At 38.2% G+C, this 13187-nt stretch overlaps 1 protein-coding gene across 2 annotated transcripts in view; it reads left to right on the top strand.

Moving 5' to 3' along the window:
* Positions 1–13187, top strand: part of PDZRN4 (PDZ domain containing ring finger 4) — a gene marked incomplete at both ends in the record, with an annotated part of 382893 nt that overhangs the window by 220482 nt on the left and 149224 nt on the right. The window contains one exon of one of the 2 annotated variants that reach the window (XM_084255238.1): positions 4748–4909. The exons of the other annotated variant lie outside the window; for it this stretch is intronic. Coding sequence (XP_084111364.1) covers positions 4841–4909 — 69 coding nt within the window. Of the gene's footprint in view, positions 1–4747; positions 4910–13187 lie in introns of those variants that run through there. 2 annotated transcript variants of the gene reach the window in all.

Genomic DNA, 13187 nt, shown 5'->3' with positions numbered 1-13187 from the left:
AGGACAGAGTCACCTACTGAACTTTCTTACCAGGAGAGGAAAAGAACTTCAGGGTAACTGCAAATGCAATAGAGAAAATGATTGTATAGTCTTTACAGCAACTGCCACAGCCTCAGAGGGATTCAGAGTCCTATTTGGATTATCTCTGTCACAGTAGTAACTATACTATGTACTACATAACCACGGGAATGGGGCAGATGCTCTGTTTCTTTCGTAAATTCATTTGTAGGGCCTTGCTGGTGGCACAGCAGCTTGAGCACAGTGCTGTGAAGCTGTCCACAGCCTCTGCAGCATGGGTTTGATTCCCAGCCAGCCAGGGAGATTCCCACATGGTGCGGCAGACCTTCTCTGTCTCGCCCACTGCTGCCCTCAGCAGTGTAGTTCAGTCCATCTGCCTGTTCTATCTCTGGTGAATCCTCTCACCCTTCTGAGCCTCTTGCCTGTACCCAGGTTCATGTATAAAAATAAATAAATCTTTTAAAAATTCATTTGTAAAATATTTTTTTTGTATAGAGCAGAAATTTCTAAAACAAAGTAAATTAAATGAATTATTACAATATAATGTGATCACTTTGTGAAATCACTCTCCGGGTCACAAGCTAGAACATTGCTAGGCACACTGGAATTTTTTCATGCTTTCTCCCGCTATATAGTAACCACCATCCCAACATTTCTAGTAGTCTCACATTTTTATTTTTATTTATACTTTTAGCGCCCAAATGATATGCATGCCTGAAAATACAGTTTAGGAATCTGTGTTTCTAAATGTTTTGAAGTCTCTTAATCTCTAAACTTCTCCATCATTCTTCCCTCTACCTCACCCTCCCTCCCTTCCTCGTGTTCTCTCTCTCTCTCTCTCTCCTCCCTCCCCCACTAGAATATGTATCAATCTATGTAGTCTGAGTTTGTTTCTCCAAGGTATAGATTATTTAATTTATTTTAATTGCAGTAACATTGGTTTACAACACCTTATGTGATTAAGGGGCATATGTCACCACACCATTTCCACAACCAAAGCACCCATATTCTCCACCATAGATGGTTAAGCCCCCTCCCCACTTATCCCCCCGTTCCCACACCCCCCCACCTCTAGGTGTCTTAATTTTGTAATCATATTTCTAGGGTTTATTTTGGTTCAGTTTTATCTGTTTCTTTTATTTCATTTCTTCACATACGATATATGAATGAAATCATACATTATTTGTCTTCCTCCTTCTGACTTGCAGTATACACTGATTATGTTCCTCTGTCATTTGCTTCCCATGTAATTTGTTCACTTTGGGGGAGGCTGTTTCAAAGGGGATGTAGTTTTCCACTATCAAGTGATACATAACAGCCAGTTATCTCCTACATGCTTGTGAGTGTCTCATGTCAGAAGTCATTAATTATCAGTACCTAGATCCACTGATTAATTAAGAAATTGCTGACATGGGTGTGTGTTGTATCATTCTTTATTTATTAGCTGTAATAATTCTATAAGGAGAAACTCCCTCTCATCCACTCTTTAGTTACTTGTTGGTACAGCTTATTCAAGAAAAACAAGGTAAATGCTGGGTTCCTTCCTTATGTTTAGTTCTCACTTAGCCTTCTACACACCAGCCTAGATCTTGATGACAATGTGTCATATTTATTAATTTTTACTTTTATTTTTTATTTGTTTGCATATAAGAACTGGGGTGTAGGCCAGAGGTGCAAGAGTGAGAGGATTCACCAGAGACCGAGTGGGGAGCAGAACAGGTGAACTGACTGAAATCTACTGCTGAGGGGAGCAGCGGGTGAGACAGGAGAGGCCTGCTGTGCCTTGTGTGGGTAGCTCCTGGTTGGGAACTCAGGCTGTAGTGGTGAGAGTGCTGAGACTTAACCAGTAGGCCACCAAGGAGGTCCAAATGTGTTATATTTTAAATATCACTGCTTTGGGGGGAATAACCAACACAAATTAAAGATAATTAAAAAAAATAGCTATATCTTGAAATTCATACCCAATATGTGTTTTTACACTTCAGTGAATTTTTTCCAAGAATATGGACATGGGTCACAGGCAGCATTTGATAAATGAATGTAAAAGCTGCCCTTACTTCCTAAAATAGAAACTGAAGAACAGGAGACTAGAAATGCATAAAGAAAACAACCAAGGGCTCCCTGGTGGCACAGGAAATTGAGCACTGTGCTGTGAAGCTGTCCGCAGCCTCTGCAGCACCAGTTTGATCCCTGCTGGCCAGAGAGATTCCCACATGGCGTGGCAGACCTCTCCTGTCTCACCCACTGCTCCCCTCAGCAGTGTATTTTTTCAGTCTGTGGATTCTGTTCCCCGCTCTGTCTCTGGTGAATCCTCTAACCTCCTGTGCTTCTGGCCTGTATCCCAGTTCTTGTATAAATAAATAAATCTTTAAAAAAAAGAAAACAACCAAGAGAAATTGCTGCAAGAATAATTTCACTTTGAAAATGCTCACTTCTCTGGAATGTTCACTCTTTTTCATAAATAAGAGAATACTTTTTAAAGCTACAAATTGTTTGATTTTTCTGTAAAATCCAACAACAAAACTCATGAAAAGCAAGTGCCAATAAGCAACAAAAGCTTTGATAATTAAACTTCCTAATTAGCTTTCAATACTGGTTGCATTGCTAAGTTATCAGCAGAGAAAGCAAATAGTTCTTTGATAGATGAATGAACCATCCTTGCCTTATTGTATTCTAATTCCTTGATTGACTTTTAAATGTGTAGCATCACCTATAACTCTTAATTCTTTCACAGCTCAGCAATACCTAACTCTTCCATGAATAATCAATGCTTGCATTGAGGATATGAACTCCAACATAACAACTACTTCATGCAAAGTCCTTTAGAAACTCAGAGAAAATTAAAATCTTAAAAAGCATCAAACATATATTTTTACAACTGCATCTGAAATCGCTTTTGGTTTTGGCCACCACTGATTTTCATGAAGCCCCCCTCAAATACCAGCACAAAAACATTCTTTTCATAAAAGAATCAAGATGATTAATATCCATGACTTGTGTTTTCTAATTTGCAAGAAGTCCTGATGACCTTTGGTCACAGGCAGTATTCCCAATTATGATGCCACTTTCATGTAGGTCTCTCAGCTTGGCTTTTATCCAGCCTGTTAGGTGAAATTAGGCCCAGAAAATCGGATTATTACATCTCAGGGGAAACGACTGATAAGCAGCAGATGATTGCTCCTCTCCTTGCTACTTGCTGATGTTGAGGTGTTGCTAGTTGCAAAGCCAATTTGTTAACAATTAGTGCTCATTAGAATCATTTCCTGTTATCGATTCTAAACATTTGACAAAGCACTTTTAGGAAATTGTACCCCCAAAAGTAACTATCCATAAGTGTTGAGCAATTAAAAATCTTCAGGATCCAATGTAATTCCTAACCAGAGTCATCAATTTCCAAGTAATTATTTTTGCTTTGGAACCCACCTGCTATCTTGTCCAGTTTAAAGATGTGCTGGAACAAGGACATACTTCTTAATTAGCAGAGGTTGTGGATGAGTCAGTATAGAAACAAAAAGAATTTTCCTTTATTATCTGCTTTTGCTGTTTGTGGTATATTTATAGGGGACAAAAATTGCCATCTTGCAAGACAATGTATCTGTCTGTGAGAGCGTAAAATTAAATATATTACCTCTCTATTATATAAACATCTAAGTTTAGTTTTTAAGTCTGTGTTCACCTCTGTACAATGTGTACTCTAAATATAGCATTATATGTGGAGTCCCTGTGTATTACATTAGAGTTTAAATATTGCTAATGTCAGCTTTCTGAATTATTATATATGACTTTAATAAAATTAGCATAAATGCTATATGTATTTGAAATTTGTCTCAGAAAAGGCATTGCATTTATCTAATTTTTAAATATAGATCTGCATGCATTACACTGCTGAAAATTTATATTCAATAGACATGCCCTTATTATCTAATTAAAATATTTATTACCTGTACAAGCATCTTCTTCTCCTATTGCTTAAATGTTCTTTATTTAACTGAAAAAATAATACCTTATTTCCTTTCTAGTAAGAATGGTCTTTACATAGGGCTACACAATTATTTTTGTAGAGTCATAATTGAAACCCTAAATGACACCCCTCCCTTCTAAGTCCTTTCCCACATCACTCCCCAAATTCCCCCTTTGCTTCTGCTTTTATTTTACAAATTTAAATAATTGCATCTATTCATTTTCCCCTCGACTCAATAATGCTAGAAATATTTCTTCTAATTGTTGCAAAACATGGAGATATGAACCAAATATATTTCTTTTCCTGAATTTCTTCTTCCCACATTAAGAGCTTACATCAGTGGAGAAATTAAGTGTATGTTCTTTTTAAAAATGCCCTGTGCTCAACCCTTCTATCCTTAATAAACAGAGATGGTATTGACACAAGTGAATTTTGTTTAACCACTCTACATTTGCTTCTTAATTAGTGAATATTCATCTGTCATCAGCAGCATCTATGGCACCCCTCCCTGCTAACATGTTCTGTCATAAATAATCAATGAGGTACTATTAATATTCATGAGCTGGAATCTGTGTAGTCATGTGCACTGATGCAGAGACAGGGGGAGCGTTGCTATGAACTGACTGGAAACTCTGTGTGTGTATCTGTGAGTGCAAGATACTTAGGAAAGCGAAGAAGAGCATGCATGCTCCACACACCAGCCTGGCTTGCGCTGCCAGCGAACGCGGTTTGTCTGTGTTTCTGGGCTGAAGTGACTGATGAAAAACAGTAGTCAAGTCTGGATGGTGATTCCCTTTCAGTTCACTTGCCTTTCAGTTCTGGGGAAATTAGAAGATTGGCTCTCTCCCTCTGCTTCTTAGAATGGGCTGCAATTTGTGCACTTTTCAGAAAAGAGAGGAACACTACAAACTGCTGTATGAAGTTTCCCAGGTGAGTGCAGGGTCTGATTCTGATAGCAGCAACTAAACAGCCAGGCTTTGTGTTGGTCTGAAAGATGGTAAATGAATTGTGGCTAGCTTTATGTTTTCTTTCAGTGCATTTCAGGATGAAGGGCAGACTTGCCGGTTGGGATTTTTTTTTTTTGGGGGGGGTTTTGGGTGGCAGTTTTCAATTTCCTTGCCACTCCCCCTTCAGATGACTTCCTGTGAGATTCTTTTAACATTTTTTTATTCTACTGCCAAAATGTCAGTCAAGGAAAAGGAATAACACGGAGATCCATGTCTGTAATATTTTGAGACACCTCTTTCATTTTGGAGTAGTGTTGACATTTGAAAATCAAATGTATCATTGTCTGCATAAATCCTGGGATTTAATGGGTCTGTGATCTGTTATTTTGAACAGACAGGAAAAGTTTCTTGCCAAATCTTGTTAGGCAGAGGAATTATTTGATTAATTAGGAATTTTTACTCTGATTTAAGAAGAAGAACTTGCCTAGTTAGTTATATTGTCTGAGAAAAACATATATAATGCCGTGTCTTGGCCTCAAAAGGACATGAAGGAATTTTATCACTTGTTCATGGATTCTCTTTAGATATATCTTTTTTGTTTGTTTAGCACTAGAAATTCGTTTCAAGAGCTTATTACACATCTGTATGTGACCTAGGAAAGAGTGGATAAATTCAGACATCACTTTAATGTATATCTAAGGGATTTTCAGAATCAAAATAACAAAACTATATTCTAGCCTTTATAGTTTTGATAAAATTCTGTTATTTCAACATGTTATTTAGGCATCTCTCCCTGGTGCTATTTGCTCAAGTCCCAATTTCTTGTTCGGCGAAATAAAGTTTATTTCTCTCTTCTAGTTTGTCCCAGATGTTAACACACCACCACTTTTGTTTTTAGATAATGTTGCTGATGAAAGACAATATTTGGAATGTTGGTGGTCTGTGGGCACAGCAGTAGCCAAGTGCCCACTGCCTGCTGGTTCCCTCAGATTCCCCCTGACGTGATTCATTTCACAGTGGGCTAATTACAAAGTGGATTTGCTACACATGAAACAGCCTCCTCAGTTGCAATGTTAATGCACATTTTCATGGTAATGTGATCAGAGGCTCATTAGCCAGTTTCCAAAATGATCCTCTGCATTAATTAAATATAAAAATGACTCCTTTATCACCATAGAGAGGAAAAAGAAGATTAACATTGTTAATTACACCAGGGGCAATACCTTTTGCTTCATTTTTTACTACAAACTTGCAAGGATAGGCTAAAAGCATATTCATTGCCAGGCAAGCTTGCAATCACTTGGACTCATGAAAACAGTCTCTAGGTGGAACACTTTCCTTCAGTTTGGTTTGCTGGATTTTTGAGTTCGAGTATTGTTTTTCTTCTGGTGGTGGAGGAGCAGGGGAGTGGATGAATCAATCTGTTTTCTTCTCTGAATGACTAAATTGGTGCAAAAGTATAATATAGAGGAAGTGGAAGGCGCATCCTCCCTGGTTATGCCAGCATTAAGTTGTTTATATTTTAAGCAATCAAGCAAGATTGCTGCATTCAGAGAGGACCACTGCATTTGTTAAGGAGCAGGAGTCTTTGTTGTAGATGTTTGCCTGTGAATTTTGCCTTTAAGTGCTTCCTAAATCTTGAGAAAATAGATAAGCCGTACTCTTTATTGCTTCCACCTGTACTCCCCCATCGATATAATTTATTTCTCTACACCCAAGTTGAAGTACTTGTGATCTTTAATAAAGGGGGTGAAAAATGGAAGCATTGGCTTCCCTTTAACTGGCTTTTATTAGATAAGTTAAAACCCCCGCTGAAAGGTCCCACACTTGTTTGTTCCAAAGGGACCCCCTTCATTTGTCCCCAGCTTTGCACCCTACTTTATTGAGTTAACAGAACAGATAAGATATCAAAGGAAACCAGTGATAGGCTCATATAATACACTGGAGCCCCGTGTGGTGCTGCAAACTAGTTTCTATTTTTATTTGGAGGATAGGCAGTCCGCCACACATGAAAGTGAGTGTGTGTTGAACCAGCTCACAGGGCACATAGTTGCCCTCCTAAGAGAGGAGACTATTTACAAAAGTGGCATGACACTGGAAGCTGAGTATTTCTAGCTGGTCTATTAAAATAAATTAGCTCAAACAAACATTAACACCCAATTGTCCAAAGCATATTTATCTATAGATTTGTAATTCTCACATCAGCTGCCTTTCTGTTTCTTTTGTTATTATTTCTTGAAAGCTAAGGCAAATTAAAGCTTACCAGGAGATGTGATCATTTAAGATTAGCTGTGAATCCTGAAGGCATGACTGAGAGCAAAGTGTTTATTCCCCTCTGTAATAGAATCATGTTTTTTGAACTTTTTTCACATTTTTCCTTCTAGATTTAGTGATGTGATAATGTGGGCCAAGTAGAATACAGTTTCAGGCTTATAACTGTAGTAAACAAAAGCAAATGTGCTGGCTGAGGAGTCCAGTGAATCAGTCAGAATGGTAGGCTTAGGTGTGAAATGAGGTCAAGTTTTTATTTTGTTGCTATTTTTTTTTCTTCTATAGAGGAGCTAAGACTCTCAGTTGGCAGGAGAGAGAATGGCACCTTAAGAAAATGGTTTTCAGCTGGAGTTGGGCCAGTGAGACTCCACTGTGACTATAGTCACAAAAATCTAGGATTTGGGTAAATCCAGTAACCTTCACACCAGGCAGTTTTCATATATATCCTTATGCATCTATTAATTTTTGTATGTACCAGGGACACAGTTATTATCTGCAGTGACTTATTTTACTCCAAGTAAGTCATTTATTAACCTCTTAAGAATTAATAAATAGGTAATTTGAACAATGCCCTTCTCCTGACACAAACAGAATTGTAGGTTTCATATTAATCTGATTATATAGTCACCTGCCAAGAAAACTACAATTTCTTGCTTGGTTTTCTGACCTTATAAGAGATTTATTTCCAAGTGAGAGTGTATGGTAATATCTAAGTCTATTAACTTATTTTTCACACATAAAGCAAATATAATTTTGATTGATTAATTGAAATTATCACTAGGGTGTTCCTTGGTGTTAAACAATGTATTAAAAATTAGGCAAGTAGTTAAAAGTTCATACTGTAAACCTGAACCTGTTTATAAGAGTCTATTAAAATCCTATAATGTGATATGTAGGATTCTTCTCTTACTTGACTAATTAGAGAGATGAAATGGCCTTCAATCCTGGAAAGGCAGAAGCACAATAGTGCTAGCTCTTTGAGTTATGTCGTTGATATGACCACTGTCCTCTCCTAAGTACACACCTCAGCACAAGAGTTGATTTATTCATTTGGCTGACTAGATACAGTTCAAAAGTCTCGGCCAAAACCTGCATGCATGAATTGGTAACATAAACTGAAATAGAATCTGCACTGAAACAATCTTTTATTGTTACAATATCCACAGCAGCTACCAGTGAGCTCTTGCTGTTTTCTAGGTACTGAGCTAAGCACTTCCCCACACCTTCCTCCCTAAGGATCATCTTGTTTAATCCTCACAGAAAAAAATAAGAAGTTATAGGATCACTTCCCATCATTTTTAAATGTTAAGGTCATCTTTATTGAACAGTGGGTTTCTTGAATCTCTTGTAATCTCCCTTCTCAAATCTCTCTTCTCCCAGTGTCCCTCAGAGGAAAATTTATTTTCTCCTACTTTGTAAACCCAACCCCTAGTGTCTCACCCCTTCCTTCTCATTCTTTGTCATCCTTTCCCCACATTCCTGGCTCTAATGAAAGCCCCAAAGTCTCCCTATCTAGAAAGCACTGAATTCAAAGGGACACTCTTGCTTTCTTGCTCCACTTAGTGAAATTCTAGTTCTTGCGCTCATTCTCAGCTTCAATTCCTGCTTTCTCATAATCAAAATCCCTTCCATTTACTCTATGATATCATGGTAAAACTTTCTCTTATAATCTGTCGGTGTGCTGCTCTACCCTGAATGCTGTTGCTGGAGGAATATTCCTGGAAAGTATCCAATGACTCTGACTTACTATAAAATAAGCCAGACTTATCCTAGTATAGTCAAGAAATTGCTTCATTGGTGCTCAATTCCTTTGTCATATTTTTGCTCTCTGATCTTTCCTAATGCAATGTATAATCCCTCCAGACCAATCTTTTTGCTTTTCTCTTTCAGTCAGCCTCCCAACTTGGTCCCTTATTCCTTTCTCTCCTCTCTATGGAAGAAGGCTCTCTATATGCTCCACCTCTACCACTGTCTGTTAACACTGTCACTTTGGTTCAAAGTTTTTTGCAACTACTGATTTAAAAATATTGATCTCCCACCTTGGAACTTACAGTATTGTGCTTGTATATTGACAGCTCCTTTTTATGTTCTTCTGTCTGGTATTATGATCAATTGTGTGTGACTGAATTGTTAGCGCTTTGAGGACAGGTCAGGTGCTTGATTGTCCTTTAACCCCCCACCCTGTCGGCAGAGATTCACTCTTGTCCACCAGGATGCTTGGATGCCTAGAGCCCCCTAACCTGCCTCAGCCACAGCTTCTGGTGAAAGACTGACCTCTCTGCTTCACTCTCAAGAGTTGATTTAACCTGGGCCAGGCACCTGGCACATAAATTTGAGGGTTCAACTAGGCTTGTTCTTAAGCATCAGACATTTTTTAATGGGAAACAGGCAATTAGTCAGGAAATTAGGATGCAAAGGAATTCAGAGAGAGAGGGGAATTTTCAGGCATCTTGGGCAACTTGGATGTGTGGGTGTCAGATCTATGCGGATCAGATTCACCAAGAGAATCAGAGACACTGGAGAAATAGAGCATGTGGATCATGAGAAAGGGAAACATAAGGCATATAATAGCTGTTCCTTGGAGTAGTCTCATTTTCCTTGTTTCAGTACATTCCTATAATAAATTCCCATTTATTTCAATTCTTTGAATGAGATGTCTATGCCTCACAGTCAGAAAAACAAATGAAGATGCATCACAAGAATGTCTTGCTCTTGTCCAACACTTTGCAGGTGGCTCAATTGGTTCAATTGAATAAACTTTCTGTAAGCTCTGATTACCTGATATAGATGAAGCCCTGTTTTTTGCCAACAGAAATATGAAGTCAGATGTGAGCAAGAGATGCAGCAAGAGGGGGACACATAAGTTCAGAATTTTCATATGAATAAGTGAAAAATTGAATCAACAGCGATGCTGAGAGGCTACCACAGGATTGCAAAGAAGTGCAACATGATGGGACTTTGGGAAGTATGGGAGGGAAATGGGAAGGAAACCAAAAAGTAAAGGGTAGCAAAGTCCAAGGAGGTGGCAAATATTTGATGGTTATGAATGGCTTGAAGAGGAGAGTCAAGTCATGTGTTACTAAAACCTGAAATGGGAGGCAGGATCCTAGGATATATGGCCTGAGAAGTGGATAAGAACAGAGAATTTTGCCTGTCCTACTTTTATGTTTAGTTGGTGGCTTTATTTTTGTTTTTAAGGAAAGTGGTACTTCTGATAATGGTGAACAATGTGGACTTGGTTGTTGTGTGTGCCTGGGGACAATTGGGCTTGGTTGTGTACAGTGTACTACTGCAAGGCTACACCCAGGGAGATAATTTTACAGACTGTTGCAAAGATAAGTTAGTGGTGGAAAGAATGGGGAGGACAGAATTGAGAACCACCAGGAAGTAAATTCCACAGGTTTCCTGCTTGTGAGACAGAGTAGGTGTAGCGAAATTTACAAAGCAAAACAGGATAAGTGAGTTTTGGGAATGGAGAGAAGGCTGTTGAGTTCATTTTGGGCTATCTAAGCAATGTTCTGCAAGATGGTGAAAGTTCAAAACAAAAACTTAGCATATAAACATTTGTTGGATGAGATCACCCATAAAGATGTAAAATGTGAGGACAAGATTAAAAAGTGAGAAGAATTATGAGCCAAGGGTCTGATGTTGACAAACAGGAAAAAGAGATGACAGAAAAAGAGAATGTGCAGAAAGTTGTGGGAGAAGCCACTAGAAAGAATCTTTAAAAATGAACGGCCAGTGTGATCAAGCACATGTCTTTGGAGTTAAGTACGTGTGATGTTCTATAAAGGTCTTGTTACCTCAGCTGCGGAGAGTGCTATCATTGCAAAACTTCACCTGTCAACTACCTTTGGGGTCCTGTTAACTGCAGAGGGTTCCCTTACCCAAGGTTATTCTCCTCCCAGTAGACCCACCTCTCGTAATGGATTGTTGTAAGTGAATAATGGACCTGCCATCCTAGCCTGCACCAGGACACTATGAAAAGTAATTCTAGCTCTAGGGTCCACTACAATTGTTGGACCTTCATCATCATTCAGTTCTCCCTCTCCCTGCTTCTTTCTTCTCATTTCCACAAAGGAAATGCTCCTAGCAAACATCTTGCACCTAAGCTGTATCTCAGAATTGGCTTCCTGGAGAACCTAATCTGGACAGAAGTCAATGGCAGTGATTACAGACACTTGAGTACAAGAATGTGGATGAAATCCAGAAAGTGGTATATTTAAAGCAGAGGTCAAATATACTTTCATGATGTTTCTATGAGTGATAATAGCTGATCAAAAGTTGCATGTAACTTTTCCAAACAAAAGTTGAATACATATTTCTTTTTTTAAAAGATCTATTTATTTATGTATACAAGAGTCTGGGGTATAGGCCAGAGGTGTGGGGGGTGAGAGGACTCACCAGAGACAGAGTGGGGAACAGACCAGGCAGATTGACTGAAGTACACTGCTGAGGGGAGCAGCGGGCCAGTCAGGAGAGGTCTGCTGCACCATATAGGTTGCTCCCCATCCAGCTGGGGAATTGAACTCCTGTTGGAGAGGCTGGTGACAGCTTCATAGGTTGTGTCTTAACACCTTGAGCCACCAGGGAGGCCCTGAATGCATATTTCTTAACTTTATTTTGAGGGAATGCAAAATTACTTAAAATTGTAAACATTAAAATGAAAGACATTTTTACTTTTGCTTTAAAAAGATAAATTGATTTCACATCTTTTTTATTGTGTTATTTTTATCAAGGTAATGTTAGTTTACAACACTGTATATGATTCACAGGTGCAGGATCACACCTGTTATCACACTATACTCACACCAAGGCATTCATAGTCTTCTACAGCATACTCCCCATTTTGCCTCACGCTCCTGACAGGCCCCCTTTAGTAGCCTCAATACTGTAGTCATATTTCTGGGGTTTCTTTTAGTTTAGTTTTATCTGCTCATTTTTTTTTTGTTTCTACATACTTCACATATAAATGAAATCATTTGGTATTTGTCTTTCTCCTCTGACTTAACTTCACTTAGAACAGTCCCCTCCAGCTCCTTCCATGTTGTTAGAAATGGAGAGAGTTCCATTGTGTGTATATACCATATCTTCTTTATCTACCCATATATTGTTTGGCACTTAGGTTGTAAATTGTGCTTCAATGAATATAGGAGTGCATATATCCCTTAGAATTAGTGTTTTTGCCTTCTTTAGGTGGATATCTAGAAGTGCAATTGTTAAACCCATTTTTAATTTGTTGATAAATGTCTATACTGTTTTTAATAGGGATTGGACAAATATACATTCCCGCCAACATTTTATGAAGTTTCCTTTTTCTATGTATCTTCACCAACACCTGTTATTTCTGTTCTTTTTAATATGGGCTGTTCTCACAGGTGTGAGGTGTCTCACTGTGGTTGTGATATTCAATTCCATGATGATAAGTGTTGATGAGCATCTGTTTCATGTGTTTGTTGGTCACCTTTATGTCTTTCTTTGAGAAATATCTATCATTTCTGCCCCCCTTTTTTTGGATTGAGTTGTTTTCTTATTGTTGAATTTGTATGAGTTCTTGGTTGATTATGGATGTTAGCCCCTGATCAGATGTACAAATAGATTCTCCCACTCACTAGGGTGTCTTTTCATTTTAATGATAGTTTCTTTCACTGTACAGAAACTTTTTAAATTTTATGTAGTCCCATTTGTTTATTATTGCTTTGGTTTCCCTTTGGTTTCCCTTAGTATCAAGGTTCCATCACTGAAGCCAATGTCATGGAGCATTTTGCCTGATTTCTTCTCTGCATTTTACTTTTTCAGGCCTTTAACTTTGAACCATAATGTTCACAATCATAACATAGTTATTTAAAAAATATGGATTTAAATAGAATCTCTCTTGTCTAAGACTTTTGAAGAAAATTTTACATGTTAGTGCTTGATGTGGGAAAATCTGTTTTATGAAAATATTTTAATGAGTACAATTAAGTTAGGTACTAAGTGCCTTTCCTAGA

The sequence above is a fragment of the Talpa europaea genome, assembly GCF_964194135.1.
Source record: "Talpa europaea genome assembly, chromosome: 15".
NCBI classification, from domain to species: domain Eukaryota; kingdom Metazoa; phylum Chordata; class Mammalia; order Eulipotyphla; family Talpidae; genus Talpa; species Talpa europaea.
This window is presented reverse-complemented; position numbering and strand designations above follow the sequence as displayed.